Source organism: Macrosteles quadrilineatus, unplaced genomic scaffold (genome assembly GCF_028750875.1).
Source record: "Macrosteles quadrilineatus isolate MER2022 unplaced genomic scaffold, UCM_ALF_1.0 Scaffold_9__3_contigs__length_116548681, whole genome shotgun sequence".
NCBI lineage: Eukaryota > Metazoa > Arthropoda > Insecta > Hemiptera > Cicadellidae > Macrosteles > Macrosteles quadrilineatus.
This window is the reverse complement of record NW_026542602.1, coordinates 89,074,375-89,094,952: the sequence shown is the minus strand read 5'-3', so window position 1 is coordinate 89,094,952 and position 20,578 is coordinate 89,074,375. Positions and strand designations below refer to the sequence as shown.

The window sequence follows — 20,578 nt, the reverse complement described above, 5'->3', positions numbered from 1 at the left end:
GGTAACGTAAGACTGTGATGATGTTTACGTCACCGTGGGAAGCGACCACACGACCGAAGGAAATATTCAGGATTTAGCCGCCGTTGATAATGCGTTCATAAAAAGTGAAGATAATATTCATGATTTTGCTGCTATCGAGAGAGACGATGTTTCTGTGGACTTTTAAGTAATGATGATAATGAAAATTATTACTATAATAAGGATTATTACTTTTTCAACACTAGCTCACTGGACTTTGAAACAAATTTAATGCAAGTTTATATTGTATACTTAGGCTGCAAGTCTTAAATTGATTATAGTTTAAGTGGAACCAAAAAAATACGTGGGAACCTGGAAAAACTTCGAAAAACCAGGAAAAAACCTGGAAAAAACCTGGAATTTCACTCTAATAAAATAGTATACACCCTGTAAATAATTGATTTACAATTTGAAACACATTAAGTCCATGTCTTTAGTCCTTAGTGGTTCTTATTAAAACATTGTATACACATAAATGGGTTTCCTTCGCATTCATTGCAGAAAGTAACTACTCTTTGCTAGCTTCCTAGCTGTTTCGGTACCTTTTTCTTTTGCCATGTCCTTGTATCAAAAAACACATCTTTTCCTATTTTTTCTGACAGGTCCCTCCAGCTTGGTCAACTCGTGCCATCCGCAAGTAGAGCATGTGGCGCACGTGACGCACGTCGACTGGCAGGAACTCCCAAATACGCCCCGGTCGACGTGCGCCATCAGTGGTACACTCATAAAACTACGTAATTTCACACTTATAACAAAGTTTCAGTGCAAACAAGACAATATCAAAAGATTTTTTTTAATCCTATTAATATTACGTGTTAATTTAGTTTTGTCTTTTTGGTTAAGTTACTATATCTGGTATCGTATTTTTAATCAGTCCCTAAATTCCGACGTGTACCACCGGTGGTACACTTCGGACTGAACGTGTTAAATAATATAAGCTAGTTTTATATGACAACTAGCACAAGCCGTCAAGGCTTTACTCGTAACAATTTAAATCAAAAAACAAAATTGTTTATCTGATAGAAATATTTAAAAAAACTTTTGGAAATTCTTTGAAAATCAAATGTATTTTCATTTTTTATTAAATCTCTTCACATATAATCACCAAAGTTAGTTAAAAATATGTGACTGCTGAAGTTAAACCAAAAGAGAACTTCTTCATTTACAACATTAACTATCTTTCCACCCAGAGCTTTGGACTACTGATTCTGGAACAACCTACATTTTAATGGTTTTTACCAGAATATTATTCTTTCTTTATCTTCTTTCACTTGGAATTAATCTCTTCAACCTAATTATCGAACAGTAAGGCCCTTGGAGAGACAGCCATGTATAAACATGTTTCAGTAGGATGCTTTTTGGGCAATCACTTAATATTTATTTTCCCAAATGAACGCAATTTCTTTCTACTGGTGTAGACAATAACAAAATATCACCTTAATATTGAGGTTTTGCTATAATTTTATTCCATATATGTTACAGAGAAGCAGGATGGAGCACTGCGAGCTGGTGTCAGAGATGACCCAGGTGGAGCACATGACTACCGGGGAGCGGCTGGCGTTGGCTCGGCGCCGGCGCACTACTCAGCTCAAGCTGTGGGCGGCGCGGGAACGAGAGTGGGAGCGAGGGAGACATCGGCGTGAGCGGACCAACCACAGACGCATACGCTTCAGTGACAGTGTCATGCTTCTGGAGGCGGCTAGCAGGAACGACATTGCAGAAGGTTGGTAGCAGTGTAGTGGGTGTGTGGAAATGAGGTGGGAGAAAGAAATGAGGGATTAGGAGGAAGAAATAAGGAGGTACGAGAAGGAAATGAGGAGTTAAAAGGAAGATATGAGAAGGTAGGAGGAAGAAATGAGGAGATAGGAGGAAGAAATGAGGGAGCTAGGAGGAAGAAATGAGGAAGTAGGTGGAAGGAATGTGAAATAGGGAAGAAGAAATTAAGAGTCAGGAGATATGATAAAGTAGGAGGAAGAAATTAAGAGGTAGGCCAAAGAAAGGGGGAGGTGGGACAAAGAAATGAGGAGTTAGGAGGAAGACTAGATGAGGTAGCCTAGGTGGAAGAAATAAGGAGGTAGGTGGAAAAAATGAGGAGGTAGGGAGAGGCTATTAGGAAGCAAGAGAAACAAATGGAGAAATCGTAAAAAATTAAGTGGTAGGCAAAAAAACAGGATGTAGGAGATAGAAATTATAAGGGAAATTGTAAGAGAAAGATATAAAACAAAATCAGGTTAACTGGGCCACAACAGTATAGGTATTGTGACATACCTTAAATCCATGGCAGCTATGTCATAAGTTTGCGATTTAGTGCCTACCAATAAATGTTATCAATACAGTTCACTCATATACTGTACTCGATTACCCCTTACGTAATACTACCATAGACAATAGAGTAAATATAGACTGTCAAAGAAAGGTTTTGTGATCTGCCGCTATAGCGTTATTGCCGTTCGATATCGGTTATCGGTATTCTATTCGGTTTCATTGTCGACTACTTGCCAGCTGTTACCAGCACTACCACTCTTGCAAACGAAATGCTTACTATATCGCTAGTATCGTCTTCTGCAATTGTGTCAAAATCATGAACATCCTCCGCGGCTGTGTAGACATCATCATTGAACGCCGTGGTCCCGAAACGTCATCGTCGTCCACGATTGCGGCAAAATTGTTAACATCTTCAGCGGCCGTGTAGACATTATCATCTTGCGCGATCGTAGAAAAGATCATTTTTTACCGCGGCCACAAAAACGTCGTCCAGCACGGTCGCGGTTTAAGAACATCTCCCGCGGTCAAGTAGACACCATCATCGTCTTGCGCCGTCACGGAAACGTGATCGTTGTCTAGCACGATCACGGTAAAATCATTAAATTTCCCGACTTTGATATCAAAATAAAGACTATATTCCAACTTTTCAAGACCATATTATAAATTTAACCCTCCAAGTGTCCATAGTTTAGGCCTTAATGTCCACCTATTTTTGGCGCATTTGCAAGGTTTTATTAAAACGGATCTGAGAAGCTTAAAACAATGTTAATTCTAATGTTCTATATAGGCTACCATTTTATTTGGAAAATCATGGGCTTCAATATCATACATAAAACATAAGGAATAATTTGTTTCAAAAAATTTATTTTGGTAAAAAAAAAATTATTTTGGAAAAATTGAAAAAAAATAAGTTTGCGCTCAATGAAATTGTATAAATTATAGGCCTATAAATATTTGAAAATAGCCACTTTGTTCTAAATTTTATGAGGATTACAAATATATATTAATATAAGGAAGTAGATTTGCAAATAAATAAGTTATGGGCAAAAAACAGATTTCAGTACATAGCGTTTAGCTAAGAATGCATAGCCTAACCATAGCTAGGAATCTGGCTGATAATTTACATCAATATCACTACCTACTTCTTCAGGATCATCAACCAGCACTTCAAAACCACTTAAATCTTCTTATAATGCACCACGTATATCACTACTTTTGATTTTTAACACTAAAACAATGATAAACGTAATAAAACACATCAGTCATCGGTCCGAGGGTAACCTGGCTGTTTACAAATACACGCACGTCAGCTGTCTGCTACAATTACGATCGGCTCAGAGAACATACAGCGCTGAGACAGACCTCTGGAGAAAGCTTAGAATATTACGGAAAGAACGATACCTAACTCGATCCAGTTCAATCCGATTCAGTCAGTCATAGAGCCTTCGCCGTAAACGATGTCTGCGTGTCGAAAAATCGACAAGTAACACTACACAAAGTGTGCTGCTTGTCGAATTTTCGTCAAGTAACACTGGGAGGGTTAAAACTAATACCTGACTTTCCCGTTTTCCCCGACTTTTTTTGTGACAACTACTCCTCCGAAACTACTGAACCGATTGACATGTTTTTGGTGTCATTGTAAAGAGCGTAACGTGAAGTTGTGCAGGAAACTTTCTTTTTAGGGAAATAATTAGAGAGTGAGGCCCTGGGGCCCTTTAAAGTTTCGAATTTCTCCATAAGGATAACATGGGAGATAATTTTTATTTACAGAAACACATGTTTGTTACTTGAAAATTGTCAAAGTCTACTACATAATAATTGCTGTGTATTATGACTCTTAATGTATACATACTACATTTCAATCTAGGATGGTGTACTTTAAAGTTTACCCATAATGGATCTTACTACTTTATTTTGATGCTGGGAATAGTAAAATTTAGTGGAGGATAAGTTACCATGATTTAGAAAAATTTACTATAATAATTTATGTATTTAAATCACAAATCTTTGACATTATTAATTTATTTAAAACTAAACAGCTGATCGACAAATCAAACAAATCATCTACTTCATGTGAATAATGTTGTTACACAAACATAGTTTTTTTAACCAAACTTGATTCTTTTTTACTTGTGGGTGTATTTTGAGTTTGCAGTTATGAAAGAACCAAGCCAAGTAACTTTTATCTATTTTTCTTTATAAACTAACAGTATTAATGAATTACTACATGAACTTGACAAGTCAGGTAATTAATTGTCAGTATACCAAGGGGAAGAAGAGTGGGTCCTCCAAAACAGACAAAGGCGGAGACACCCATCTAGAAAATCCAACTGATTTTTTAAAATATAGAGGTCAGTGGATTGCCAAGACACAGATTAGACTAATAAAAGGGGGCAGTGTTTTTATTGATGAGGAATATTAATACATCAAAAAGGGCCTCATTAATGGCAAAAGGCTTCATGTGATCAGAATGGTTAACAACTTAATAGAATGTAAAGTCTTAACTGGAACAAGTGAGTGGGGACATATTTTGATTTTGAGGATAAAAATTTATCCGTCTGAAACAAACTTACCTAAACTTACCTAAAATGGAAAGATGCTGATTTCTGTTATCTTTGGCATTTGCAGCATGGTTCTACCCAGACCAATTTCAGTCATGAGCAACTATATTATATGTTGTTTTCAGTAAGGTTACATCTTTTAATAGGATACGCATATTTGTTACGGAAAACTCTGACCAGGGTAATCTTTCTGAAGGTAACTTTAAGACTAAAATCGTAGTATTCATGGAAGTGCTTGTGTGATAAAAATATTGTTTTTTTAGTGTTTATTTTTAAAAGTGTGTTTTCTTCAAGCAGCATTTTTATGACCCTCAAAATATGCTACATAGGCCTATTGGTTTGATACGATAAAATGTTTTGTTAAATGTGTTGTAAAAATCTTTAAAATATAACTACCCTATAACCTTGCTCGCTGCCTATAACATACTTGAACTTGAACACTTATTAATTTACTAAATATAATCATATAATACACATACAGCTAGAAAATGGCTGGACTGCTTACCTTCTAAGCCTTTATTATTACTGTAGCCTATTTAATTTTCGACGTCGAGTCAATTTATAACACGATGAATTTGTTTTCTAAATTCATATGTTATTTTGCGGGGCATTGAGCCGCACAGGTTCACTAGTTGTAATAAAACTACAAAAGTATAACAAATATATGTTAAAAAAATACAATAAATGATGGCATTTAAATTAATTTATTGCTTAATATTAAATAAGTCAGTAAACTCCAATTCCGGGGAATTCCTCCAAAGTTGGCAACACTACTCCCAACTACCAAGTTGTTATGGAAACGGTCGCTAGCGCTTGATGCTGCTGCAGTGTGCGCCTTAACATTACCCCTAGCGGTCGGCGCCGGAATATACGCTAACCGCATCACAGCTGACAGTCTATATTTATTTCTTTTTGTCTATGATACTACACAGTAGTTTGCAAAATTACATTTGAAATTAGAACTAGCAAAGAATAAGTTTGCAACCACACCAAAGTTTGTATAATGCCAAAGTAAGTTTTAATAATATCATTGGACCCAAAGAATTCGGGAATTAAATCTTGAAAGTTAGCAAACCAAGTTTCTGAAGCTGTGAAGTTAGTTTGATCTCATTAGCTATTGGCCAGAGCTACCTAAATACATTTGAGGTAAAATCTTGAGACAAGTTTTTTTAATGTTTCACCAAGAAAATGACTGTCATTATTTAGCTGTAGATTTATATTAATATATAATTGATTTTTCATTCATTTTGAACATTTTTGATTTAAGAGATTATAACCACATAAAAAGAACTATGTGTAAACTATTGATTGTCCTATGGTATTTTTATCAAGAGAGTAAAGTGCATGCTAAAAAACATGCCGTAAAATAAGAAAGAAAGATGTAGTCTAAATAAAGGTCACGGAAGCTTTACCTGATTCCACAAACTCACTAAAACCACCCCCACATTATAGGTTGGGATAAGAAACCTACTTGCAGAACGGTATCCAAATTCAATGGTCTTATAATAGCTTTATTTATAAAACCTGGCATTGATTTTTTTTTTATTTTTTAAATTATTTACTATCAATATGAAAGAATAATTTCTGGTTATTTCTTTATCTTAATGTAAATGTTTTTTTGCTTTATTTCTTGTTATTTAACAGCTAAGATAACATGGCCAAAATAGACTTTAGATTTTATTTAGTAATTAGTTTAGTAAATTAATTAATTTATACTAAATTAATTTATTTTAATTATCTGTTGTAGTTGAAAGACTACTGGAAAAAGGAGTCAGTCCCGATTCAACGAATGAGGATGGACTGACCGCTCTGCATCAGGTAATATTTGTACAATTAAAACTGTTTCACTCTTGAACAAACAATCACTCTTTATTGCTTTTGACATTTCGCTCTAAAACGTTGAAACATGTCATCCAATTACAGGTGATTCGGTTATCAGTTTCATTTTACTTTCCGGCAATTAACTGAGATCGCTTTTCATGTTTATTTGATTGCATTATTTTAATGACAGGTTTTTGCAACATGTTTATTGATTAAGTTGATTTATTTTTGCTCTTTAGTGTTGACAAGATTAATTTTAATGTTTTGCATCCCTGAATATGTCATTTGCTATCTGAGATAAATAATTGTTTCATTGATATACACAAAAAATCAATTTACGTTGAAATCTTTGAGTAAGGAAAAGAATGGTTGGTTAGCTTCATTCTAAACTAAAATTTCATGCTCATCACAATTTATTAATTTTTCTTTATCATAGATTAGCTCTTATTGCCTGTGTGCATCAAATCTCTGACATAGACAGTGACATATTTATACAAAAAAAAGAAATATTAAAATTGTGTTATCAATACTTGTAATTTGTTAGTGCAATGTTGAAGTTGAAATAGTAGCCCATTATGACAGGGGTAGATGCTTTTAGTTGTTGTTGACAGGTAACCCAAAATGTCATTGCAATACTGTACTTACTAAAAGATGTTATTAATAAGTGATATGCCCGAAGTTGAGTAGTGATACAAGTGTAAAAAGGCTATCAAAATATGCCTTGATTGAGTACTTAGGGGGACTATTAGTAGAAGTAGAAATACCAGACTTTATATTAGAGCCAATATTCATTTATTAGACTGTAGAAAAGATGTGCACAGTTATAATACTCGTTTTTGTAATAACATTAATTTGCCAAAAGTAAGACTAGCCAAGACAGATAAAAGACCAATGATGATTGCAATTAAGTTGTACAATAAGTTACCATTAGATATAAGACTGCTTAGTGATAAGGATTTTAAAATTAAACTAAATTATTTTCTATGTAAAGGATCATTTTATTCTATAGAAGAGTATATGTCAAGACAATGGACTGTTAAGGACTTCTGTTGAATATTATTTATTTTATTTATAAAAATTAACGTGCCAATGTATTATTTGCATGAAATATTTTCTGGCTGAATAAAGTTCTTATTCTTATTCTTATTCATGTTAAAGCTTTTGGCAGTTGAGTTAAGCTTCCGATAGAGTGCTCTGATACCAAATACTCCTTTCTGTTGAGTAGGTCAACTTTTTAACAAAGCCTAACTGAATGTAAACTGTAGCAAGGAACATCAACTATCACAGTATCAAAAACTAAGGGAAAAATAAAAATTTAACAAAAGTACATAACAGATAGGATTTGTATTACCGTATCCAAAAGTCAGTGTTGTAAAGTTCTTTATTAGTCTATGTGTGTTGGTAAATAAATAAATGTCCAGGGTTTACAATAATAAAAACATATAAACTTTTTATTTGTCAAATTGTACAAATATGGTTATAAATTTAGATTAAATTCTTATCTCAGGGTTCTAGGAGTATCGGGCCGGCTCAAAGTAGGCTTATGTGATTTTGGATAGGCATAAGCCTAATGTTCATCAAAAGTTACAGTTCAATTAGGTATACACTTTTGAAAAGATGAAAGTGCAAATTTTGAATTCAGTAAAATGATAATTTAGGTTAAAGTTCAAAACGGCAAAAGTCAATAGAAATTTTGCAATGTGAGTATTTTAGGAAAGTAGGCCTAAGTCAAGTGCAGTTTGATCTCACCCAAAAGTTTATAGTAGTCTTCACCACAAAATATTTCTTGATGTAGACATGATAGGTATTAAGTAATTGAGATAGATCTTAAGGTTTAAATACTGGTTAAATCACCAATTAAAATTTTCAAATCAGATTCCTTTCTTGCTTCTTCATGACTTACTATGCAATTGAAATCTTGATGTTAAATTTTATACATCTGTTGTAACAATTGGTTATCACTGGTTTCTTGATGTCACTCACTATTCACTGTTACTTAAGATTGGTTGGTATTATATTGACTATTTTAATTATATTTTTGAAAGTGAAAGAGAAGAAAAATTTTGTAAAATAATTCAAACTGTATAAATAACTTCCAGCGATTACAAATTTCAGCTTATTAAATAATAAAAGACAGTGTTTGATGAGAATGTGAAATATGGAAATTTACAATAGGTGAAACCTTTTGCCCTTTTACTGTATGTAAACATGTGATAATTTAGAGGTATTAATTTAGCTAATAGTAGGCCTAGGTGTTTGGATACATAACACATGGTTTATAAACAACTTGTATACAAATTCAAAAGTAAACAATGAGGATAATTTTGGAACATCTCAGTGTAAGCATTAAATTTGTTGTTAAATTCTTTATTACATTATTATCTATTTGATATAGTCCTTTTTGTGATGTCCCAAAATATTTTGAACTTCCAATATGGTGATGTGAAATAAGTTTCCTTCAATAGTAATTGTGCACAAATTTTATTCTAGACAAATTTCTTTTACGTTATGGATCCAATGTAGCATTTCGTCAATATATAGTTATCTGATGTAACTATAATTCAATAGTGTTATATTTGTTGTTTTGCTGTGTAGTGCTGCATAGATGACAACGAGGAGATGATGAAGTTACTGCTGCAGTACGGAGCCAACGTCAACGCAGAAGACAGTGAGAAATGGACACCTCTCCACGCAGCAGCAACCTGCGGACACCTACATCTCGTCAGATATCTCATAGCCAGGTAAGATTTCTCATGGTCAGGATTTTACTTATAGATCCTTTTAAGCTTGTTATCAGTCACAACTAAACTTTATTAAATGGAATCTCGAGTTTCTGACTAGCTCCATGACAAGTGAAATCTGCCCTCATCATGTATGTCTCAATCTGTCATAATTTTTTTTTTTTTTTACAAATAATCGCACCTGATTTTAATAAGGTAATACATTGAAAGAATAACAAGCAAATAGCTGAGGTATTTTTAACATTAGGTATGGATTTTATATTTTTCTAGTGGAGCAGACCTGTTAGCTGTCAACGCAGACGGGAATATGGCCTATGATATTTGCGAAGATGAGGCTGCGCTCGAGCACATAGAGAGTGAGATGGCGAGGCGCGGAGTGACTCAACAGCTGATTGACGAGACTCGAGCGCTCACCGAGACACAGATGTTGGCAGACCTGACGCAGGCGGCGGCGGCGGGAGCCGATCTAGAGCTGCATGATGATCACGGTGCAACACCGGTGAGCATGTTTATAATGAGGTTATTATAGTAATCATCTTTATATTGACTATTCGACTATGGATAAAACTAAGAATTTCATTCCCACGTAAAAGCAGTTGCTATGGCTAAAGCTATAACCAGACATAGGTTCTGCAACCTAGGAGTCAAAGTCACCGGGGCCTTACATACACACTATTGTACTTTGCAATATACAATTTGTGTCTATGGAATAAAGATGATTTGATTTGATTTGATTAAGTTGTTGAGGTAGACAGGTCTGATAAATCGGTGGGTAGTCTAAAGTGTTGTCTCTCAAGCCAAAAGACGTTGGTTGAGGATTTTAATCCAATATCAACCCTCGGCCATGGTGTTTAACTTATGATTGGTTAACCTGTCCTTGGCAGAGGTTGGAAGGCACCATGAAATATACGATCAGTGTCTCTTTTGGAAGTTGGTTTCGATGAATTCTTATGAGGTGCTTTGCATTTTTGCTACTTGTTTGCTTTTCCTGACTGTAAATCCACAAAAAACTTGAAAATTTTAAGACTAGGCCTATTTGTATTTTAAGATCATACGATGATGGAACACCATAACAAAAATTAATGTAGCTTAATTACTGAACATTTTATGGATTTTAAATGCTTAAGTATCTAAGTATGTTTTAAATTTAAACAAACAGTTAAGATTGCAACATTTTTTTATACTTTAAAGGATTTATTTCTGATTATCAATCTGTTCTATTGCAGCTTCACATAGCTGCTGCCAACGGCTACCTAAGAGTGGTAGAGTTTCTGCTGGACCAACACGTCAGTACAGATGTCAAAGATAATGACGACTGGCAGCCTGTACATGCAGCAGCTTGTTGGGGACATGTGAGTACTTTACACTACACTGGGTAGCTGAGTGGTTAGTATCTCTTTTGGTAATTGATAGACTGGTAAGTCCCTAAGAAATGGTTTTAGTTGTTTTGGAGGTAGGGAATTTATTTTCTGCTTCTTGACAACAACACAATTATTAAAATTGGTTGATCTTTTATTAAGTTGTCTCATCGTCTTCACTTTGCGATGTAATGTAAACCAGTGGTATCACAAATAATATAATAACTGAAACATGGTTATTTACTACATGGTTAGGGTATACCTCACAATTTTATCTCCTTTTAGATGTCTTGGATGTCTTCATCAAAATAAAACTGTACTATTTTTACTGAATTAGTGTTTTTAACCATCAATAAAAGTAGACATTTCATTCCCATATGAAAGCTGTAAAAAGCCTGATAATAAAATGAACATAGTTGTATTGAGCTATCCCCAGAGTGCTCTGAGATCTATTATTTTATTATTTATTTCTGTTATATCCTGAAACCTTTTAACTTTTAACTGAGTCTAACTAATCAAAAGAGCTGCTTCTTGTTAACTATTGCATCTTTCATGGCACATCAAATTCCAAAAAAGAGAAAATCCAGTTTTTACAGAAGCAAACTCTATGTGAGTAGCTCATTCATTTTCTTCTATTGAAAGAAAAAACTTGCTTCAGCCCATTCATCTTGATATAGTGTCTTGTTCAGCTTCGAAATGTCAATGATGTAAGGCTGTTTCTATTTTATGCCAACAAACTGTGAAAGTCAGAATGATTAGAAACATTTTTCTGATTTATTTCTACTAGGTACTACTGATGGGGCGTCACAAATCTCAGTTGATTTTTTGCCTCGTAGATTAGCTAGCCGCCTCCACTCTTCTCTATCCTCCCCCATACAGATTTATTGAATTGTCTGAATCATTGGCAAAAGTTTCACCACACTCACCCTAAACTCGTCCTTTACTTGGCTTGCCTATTAATTTTGATGTCTTACCACTCAGCTGACTTGAATATCATGTAATCACAAGGTCTTCCAGTGACTTAAGTTACTGACTATGTAGAAGCATTGACTATTGGATACTGAAGATAGAGGCCAGACAATATTCAGGATTAACATTTTAGGAGTTTGTAGTTTTTTCATTTGCTTAAATTATTTCCAGTTGGAGGTGGTAGAACTGCTGGTGCACAATGGAGCAGATCTCAATGCCAGGACAAAGCATGACGAAACACCTGCAGGTAAGTGGAGTTTGTCATAATTAATTATTTAAAAAAAAAATATTTACTTCTTAATAGATTTGAAATTAGAACTAAACAAAATCGAGACAATTTTAGGCCATCACAGAATGTTTTGAATGAAAGCAAAATTTCAACTCAATATTGAGCATTTCACAAACTACAAGTCTGTCCACAGATATCTGTGAGGACCCCGAGCTGCGTGAGCGGATCACAGAACTGCGTACAGAACAGGAGAGCAAGCGGCAACAGGAGGCGCGACGCAGAGTGAAGCGAACTCAGAGCAACAACACCCGAACTCAGTCTGTACGCAGGACCAGCATACGTGACAAGACACTCACTAGCAAGAAGGACGCTGTTGAGGAGGCAAGACTGAGGCGACAGGCACAAGAGGTCAGGGCAATGAGTATAAAAAAGTATCCAAGTATAGTTGTATAGGTGAACAAGTATAAAAAGTAGCCTTTAAGCCAGGTGTAATATACTAAAATAATTAAAACATCAAAACATAACAACTTTTACACCACAATACTCTTAAATATCGTAAAAAGGATGTTCGACCAGCCAGTTATATAGCCTATCTTTAAAGACAGATTCAGGCAACTCTCTTAACTGACTGAAAGAATGCAAAATAGGCTACACGGATATATTTTTGTCAGAAACAACAATTATTAACCTATTCACTAAATAAATAACTCTTTACAATTTTGAACAGACAAAATCAATATGAGCTGACCAGGAAAGACTGGTGTCAATCAATACGCCCCGGATTTGTACAGTCCTATCCTCTTTACAAACTATACCTGAGCCTAATTCTTTGTTTTTGTATGATAAACTAGGTGTTGTGTCTTACCAACATTAAGAAGGAGATTTTTTGCACTTAACCAATCACCGGCTTATTTCATTGTCTGATCTACAGGTAACTTTACCTATCCAAATCAGTGTGAACAATTAAGAATGTTGTGTCATCGGCAAACATAGTGGTTTGAGAATCCTCAATACTAAGTAGTAAATCATTATTAACAGAAATAAAAGAGAGCAGGGGACCAAGGACGGATCCTCGGGGAACCCCGGTTTTAACTTCACTTACTAAAGAAGTCATCTAAACTATAAGCCATTTTAATTTTAAAATAAAGTAATTGGTTAAAATTAGCCGCGCACAGGGTGTGCTGATGTCAAAATTATTTTTTTACGTAATTTCACGGATAAGAAGTGTTAATAGTTTTTGTTTGTTTTACATGCTATCATGGATTCAGGATGCAAAAACAAATCCTTTAACACCAATAGTGCAAACACCAAGTGAGCCAAAGGTAATAATTACCATAAACACCTAATAATAACCTAAACAATTTTGTGTTTTGTTAACTTAAAATATAAATTACACTTTTTACAGTTGAACAGAAAAGATTGATTAAGTAAATTGAGAAGTATGTTTATTCAATATGACCCTTCAGTCTGGAAAACAGCTACTAAATACTGCTGTTGGGTGTGTTTTTTTTTATAAGTGCTAAAATGACACAGTTTCTTTTAAATTTCAGTGGTCTGCTTACTATAAACTAAAAACTATCTGCTAACTAGCTAAATATATTGGATAAAACCATGAAGGCATTCACTAGTGATGGGCAAAGTACGGCCCTTTGGACTTGTCAACCTGGCCCACTGCATCGTTTTTGATTAGTCTGAAATGAAATGAAATGAAATTAATTTAATTCATAATTTGCAAACATGTGCACGAATGGCGTCATTACATTGGATCAAAATCATAATGCTTAATCCTAAAAAAGTACAAGTCCTACAAAGTCTTATCTGTCACACACACTGACATATTCTTCCAAGGAATAAAAGTCTACATTATTGTGGCTTTTAGCGAGTTTTCTACCATTGTATCATAAATTTGAGTTTCATGAAATAAAGTAGGATATGAAAACCAAAATCACTTGTAACTTTGTTTCATCCAATTTCTTTGTAGGATTTATTTCATTCAGTCCTTCCCGGTCAAAATTGTTTTTCTTTTGAAACGCTCAACATTAACTATTAAACTTTTTTGAATCACATTAAATTTTGTCTGTCTTAATGCCTCTCAAAGTCTAAAATATATTCAAAAGGGTATTCAAATTCCCAAAAGGTTTTCTGTCAAGTATTAAATTATTATTAGGTTTAGTAAATTGTGATTGACAAACAATGTTCTTTACATGCTGTCATGGAAAGGATGATAATATTGATCCTTTGGCAACACCAATAGTACAAACTCCACCACAAGAGTGTTCAGATGTCCCTGTTACTGCTGATATTGAGCCACATGAAGAAGTAGAAGAGGTAAAGTTGGCTGCTACATGTTCAGTCGTGTTTGTTCACCCTGCTGCTGTTTGTTCGTCAAGTGTCGCTTTTTTGTAGTTGTGTTTTTAATGTCCTTTGTATGATTTGTTTTGTTACGATGTAGTAGCTTATTTTATTTGATAAAAATTAAAACAAATTTTACATTTAAGCATTTTGGTTAGGAATTATCTGGATGGGAGAGTGAGCTTTGTAACAGAAGAAACATAAAAACTATACATATTAGAATATTTCAATGTTACTTTTTATAGACTTCCACGACACTGTAGAATCTGAATACATCTCTTTTTCCAATTTAAACCTTCCTTGGTTGAAAATTCTCTTTGTGACAGTAAAATATTCTTACTTTTAGCAAATTTCCCTATAGGGAAGTAGCTATTACCGTAGGTCTCATGGTAAGACCTACGCCGGGGACCGATTTACTTTTTCATTTTGATGTACACAGAGGCCGAAAACACCATTCGTTCAAATTTTTACATATATGTGTGTCCATCCGCACGATAACTTGAGTAATTTTTGTCCGATTTTGATAAAATTTGGTTTGAAGGTGTAAGGCGGGATAAACCTGAATGAGTTCGCAAACCAGCATGATCGGACTATGGGAACGGGGGTTTATGGGGGGTTTTATGGGGTGAAAATAGGTTGACCAGCATGATCGGACTATGGGAACGGGTTTTTATGGGGTAAAAATAGGTTTTTCCCATTTTTGACCCTAAAATCACAAAATTTCACAATTTTTTTTCAAACTATTTTGTAGAGCTTAAAAAAACAAATAATTTAGTATATTAAAGCGTTATATAATGCGTCTAATTGTTACGCATGAAATTCAAAAAAATTGTAATTTTAAAATTCCCATGTTATTTTTATGGAGAATACGTCAACTGTTATAGTTTGCTTGATTATGAACATATTTTGATAAAATAACATTTTACATTTAAAAAAACTTTTTTATTCTCCCTGTTGCAGCAAACCTAAGTACTGGTTAGACTAATTCTGTTAAGATAGGGAACAAATGTAATATTTTTAAGGAGACATTTTAGTGTAAATCCAATCAGGCGAATGAATATTCACTAAGTATGCAGGTCTGCTGCGGCGCGGGGAATTTAAAATTTACATTTTTTTTTAATTTTCTCCGTAACCATTAGGCGCATAATAACACTTCAATATACTAAATTATTTGTTTTTTTAAGCTCTACAAAATGGTTTGGAAAGAAATTGCTAAATTTTATGTTTTTTGTGTCAAAAACTATTTTTAACCCATAAAACCCCCCGTAAACCTCCATTCCCATAGTCCGATCATGCTTTATGATTTAAGTTTATGACTAACTTATCTTCTACACTACAAAATAGATCTAATATAAATTCACTGATAAATTAACCTTTTTTGTAGTTCCAAGATTTCAGGTTTTTCTTTATCCTTGGTCATTCTATATGGATTGTCTTCATTTTAAATCCAGTTTATTTGTTCAATTTTAATAGCTTTGAGTTTTTTAGCGAATTTCCCATATAGGGAATAAGCTATTACCGTAGTACTCATGGTAAGACCTGGACGCGGGACCGATTTTTTTTTTCGTTTTGAGGTCCCTAGAGGCCAAAAACACCATCCGTTCAAATTCATATATATATATATATATATTTATATATTTATATATTTATATATTTATATATATATATATATATGTGTCCGTCAGCACGATAACTCGAGCAAAAATGATCCGATTTTGATGAAATTTGGTACAAACGTGTAAACGTACGTTTATTCGAACGAGTTCGCGATCCAGCATGATCGGACCATGGGAACGGGGGTTTACGGGGGGTTTTATGGGGTAAAAATAGGTTTTTCCCATTTTTGACCCAAAAAACATAAAATTTAGCAATTTTTTTCCAAACCATTTTGTAGAGCTTAAAAAAACAAATAATTTAGTATATTGAAGCGTTATTATGCGCCTAATGGTTACGGAGAAAATTCCAAAAAATTGTAAATTTAAAATTCCCATGTTATTCTTATGGAGAATAAGTAAACTGTTGTAGTTTGCTTGTTTGTGAACATATTTTGATCAAATTTGGAAAATGTTTTTATTTCTTACTAACTATTCACATTTTACAAAAAAAAAAAACAGTTTTACCCTCCCTGATGCAGCAAACCTAAGTACTTGTTAAACTAATTCTATTTAATTAAATCAAGAATAAATGTTATATTTTTAAGTAGACATTTCAGTGTAAATCCAATCAGTCAAATGGAAATTCGCTTAGTCTGCAGGTTTGCTGCGGCGGGGGTATTATCTTGCCTTTGCTGTGTATTTTTACATCAGAGGAGTCCACTTGCAAGATTACTTCTTGATGAATTGTCTTCCTTACTATATCTTGTTCCTCTTTGGTATACTTTTCAAATGGTTGAGGAAAATCCATGTATTCTTGTCGTAAAAATAGGAACAGATCAGATTTTCAGTATTTCATTCTTCCTTTCTTCCTTCTAAGCCAATGGGGGAATCCCTGTATGCTTATCACGACTTAAAGTCGGAGTCAAAGGACCCTAGAAGAGAAATTGCCGCACTTCTTATGTACCTACTCTAAAAATTGGGAGCCTAACATTCCTATTGTGTGAGGGAGTTTTGAGCATGTATTTTTGGTGTTTTTATAAAACCACTCTATAGGGTACTCACAGTATAAGTGATATGCAGATAATCTGGGCAGAACCCTAGACACACACCACTGCATAAATGTTAATAATTTAATAATGAATTTTAAATGCAAAAGTTTTGTTTTACTAAAAAAACATTTAAAAAAAAAAAATTGATAACAAACTACCGGTAAACTTTTTGTTGTAATGTTTAATGGTTAAGTATTTCAGAACGCACACTTGTTTGTAATGCCTAATGTAAAAAATATCTGTGCTACTGTAGTTTTTTTTTTATTCTTTTCTTTAGTTGTTTTGTTGTGGCAGTGAGTAAGTGAGTGTGTATAGTCTTTGCAAGTAAAATAGTATAATTTTTTATGATATTTTTCATTAAATATTTATGGTGGGCCTAAACTAAAGTTGTACTGTAATTTGAAATTCTAGACGAGTCGTAGTAGAGAAGAGTATTGCTCTGGTCATCTTGTTTCTTCTTTGATGGTTCAGCGACATCTACCTGTACAACAACAATTTTGAGTGACAGAGTCCAAAGGACTCTCACCCACTTGCCGCATTTTGATTCCTAATCCAATATTGTGCATGAATGTTTGATTAATACATGCATATAATGCTAAGAACCTCTACTGTACTCTAAAAGAAAGGGACAGACGGCGTACTTACCATTGTTTAATATCTGCTGTGATCTCGTTCAATCCCGCACCCCACCGGAAACAAACATACCATCCATTAAAATCAGTTATAACCAAAGATTAAAAAACTTTAAAGATGATGTAATGATTCCAATACATTTTGTCAATTTAAACAATACTTTTTCTGGTCAAAAGCTTTAAATAGATATACTTAACTATGATCCTACATTCATTTTATGCATTTCATCTTCTCATAGAAAGATTTAGACTGGATTTAATTCACTGCAGTGTAAAGGACGGAAAGAGGGAAAAATACCTTACTTACTATACTAAAGAATATCTACTGTTTTCTAAAGCAAAGGGACAGAAGGCGTACTTACCGTACGTTAATTTCTTCTTTGCTCTCCTCGTTCCATCAAGTACCCCACCGGAAACAAACATACTATACATTAGTATCAGATAATTTGTAACAAAATATATTTATCAGTATAAATTTTTAACTGTTTAGTACTGGAAAGGTATGTTATGCTTGGCAATGGGTGAGAGTTTGATATTTTTAAACAAAGTTAAAAAGATTTAAGTTTATGTATAACTTATCTTCTACACTACAAAATAGATCTAATATAAATTCACTAATAAATTAACCTTTTTTGTAGTTCCAAGATTTCAGGTTTTTCTTTATCCTTGGTCATTCTATATGGACTGTCTTCATTTTAAATCCAGTTTTTTTTTCAATTTTAATAGCTTCGAGTTTTTAATCTTGCTTTTGCTGTGTATTTTTACATCAGAGGAGTCCAATTTGTATGATTATTTCTTGATGAACTGTCTTCCTTACTATTCCTTGTTCCTCTTTGGTATCCTTTTCAATTGGTTGAGGAAAATCCATGTATTCTTGTCATAAAAAGAGGAACAGATCAGATTTTCAGTATTTCATTCTTCCTTTCTTTCTTCTAAGCCGATGGGGGAATCCCTGTATGCTTATCACGACTTAAAGCCGGAGTCAAAGGACCCTAGAAGAGAAATTGCCGCACTTCGTATGTACCTACTCTAAAAATTGGGAGCCTAACATTCCTATTGTGTGAGGGAGTTTTGAGGATGTATTTTTGGCGTTTTTATAAAAGCACTCTATAGGGAACTCACAGTATAAGTGATATGCAGATAATCTGGGCAGAACCCTAGACAACACCACCTCGTAAATGTTAATAATTTAATAATGAATTTTAAATGCAAAAGTTTTGTTTTACTAATAACGTTTTAAAAAAATAATTTGATAACAAACTACTGGAAACTTTTTGTTGTAATGTTTAATGGTTAAGTATTTCAGAACGCACACTTGTTTGTAATGCCTAATGTAAAAAATATCTGTGCTACTGTAGTTGATTTTTGTAGTTTTATTTTTTTTATTCTTTTCTTTAGTTGTTTTGTTGCGGCAGTGAGTAAGTGAGTGTGTATAGTCTTTGCAAGTAAAATAGTATATCTTTTTATGATATTTTTCATTAAATATTTATGGTGGGCCTAAACTAAAGTTGTACTGTAATTTGAAATTCTAGACGAGTCGTAGTAGAGAAGAGTATTGCTCTGGTCATCTTGTTTCTTCTTTGATGGTTCAGCGACATCTACCTGTACAACAACAATTTTGAGTGACAGAGTCCAAAGGACTCTCACCCACTTGCCGCATTTTGATTCCTAATCCAATATTGCGCATGAATGTTTGATTAATACATGCATATAATGCTAAGAACCTCTACTGTACTCTAAAAGAAAGGGACAGACGGCGTACTTACCATTGTTTTATATCTGCTGTGATCTCGTTCAATCCCGCACCCCACCGGAAACAAACATACCATCCATTAATATCAGTTATGACCAAAGATTAAAAAACTTAAAAGATGATGTAATGATTCCAACTCACAGGGAACTCACAGTATAAGTGATATGCAGATAATCTGGGCAGAACCCTAGACAACACCACTGCGTAAATAGTAATAATTTAATAATGAATTTTAAATGCAAAAGTTTTGTTTTACTAAAAAACGTTTTAAAAAAATAAATTGATAACAAACTACTGGAAACTTTTTGTTGTGATGTTTAATGGTTTTCTTTAGTTGTTTTGTTGTGGCAGTGAGTAAGTGAGTGTGTATAGTCTTTGCAAGTAAAATAGTATAATTTTTTATGATATTTTTCATTAAATATTTATGGTGGGCCTAAACTAAAGTTGTACTGTAATTTGAAATTCTAGACGAGTCGTAGTAGAGAAGAGTATTGCTCTGGTCATCTTGTTTCTTCTTTGATGGTTCAGCGACATCTACCTGTACAACAACAATTTTGAGTGACAGAGTCCAAAGGACTCTCACCCACTTGCCGCATTTTGATTCCTAATCCAATATTGCGCATGAATGTTTGATTAATACATGCATATAATGCTAAGAACCTCTACTGTACTCTAAAAGAAAGGGACAGACGGCGTACTTACCATTGTTTAATATCTGCTGTGATCTCGTTCAATCCCGCACCCCACCGGAAACAAACATACCATCCATTAATATCAGTTATAACCAAAGATTAAAAAACTTTAAAGATGATGTAATGATTCCAATACATTTTGTCAATTTAAACAATACTTTTTCTGGTCAAAGGCTTTAAATAGATATACTTAACTATGATCCTACATTCATTTTATGCATTTCATCTTCTCATAGAAAGATTTAGACTGGATTTAGTTCACTGCAGTGTAAAGGACGGAAAGAGGGAAAAATACCTTACTATACTAAAGAATATCTACTGTTTTCTAAAGCAAAGGGACAGAAGGCGTACTTACCGTACGTTAATTTCTTCTTTGCTCTCCTCGTTCCATCAAGTACCCCACCGGAAACAAACATACTATACATTAGTATCAGATAATTTGTAACAAAATATATTTATCAGTATAAATATTTAACTGTTTTTTTAGTACCGGAAAGGTATGTTATGCTTGGCAATGGGTGAGAGTTTGATATTTTTAAACAA

At 33.8% G+C, this 20,578-nt stretch overlaps 1 protein-coding gene across 3 annotated transcripts in view; it reads left to right on the top strand.

Annotated features, from left to right (window-relative positions):
• The window catches only part of LOC129002450 (protein phosphatase 1 regulatory subunit 16A-like), a 121,354-nt gene that overhangs the window by 41,656 nt on the left and 59,120 nt on the right, over positions 1–20,578 (top strand). For 2 of the 3 annotated variants that reach the window (XM_054430262.1, XM_054430263.1), the window contains exons 2-10: positions 1,501–1,741; positions 6,592–6,662; positions 9,261–9,406; positions 9,677–9,905; positions 10,633–10,758; positions 11,905–11,980; positions 12,156–12,370; positions 13,231–13,284; positions 14,183–14,290. In XM_054430262.1, coding sequence (XP_054286237.1) covers positions 1,510–1,741; positions 6,592–6,662; positions 9,261–9,406; positions 9,677–9,905; positions 10,633–10,758; positions 11,905–11,980; positions 12,156–12,370; positions 13,231–13,284; positions 14,183–14,290 — 1,257 coding nt within the window. In that variant the 5' untranslated portion in view covers positions 1,501–1,509. The remainder of the gene's footprint in view (positions 1–1,500; positions 1,742–6,591; positions 6,663–9,260; positions 9,407–9,676; positions 9,906–10,632; positions 10,759–11,904; positions 11,981–12,155; positions 12,371–13,230; positions 13,285–14,182; positions 14,291–20,578) is intronic. The other variant, XM_054430264.1, reaches the window with a different exon arrangement.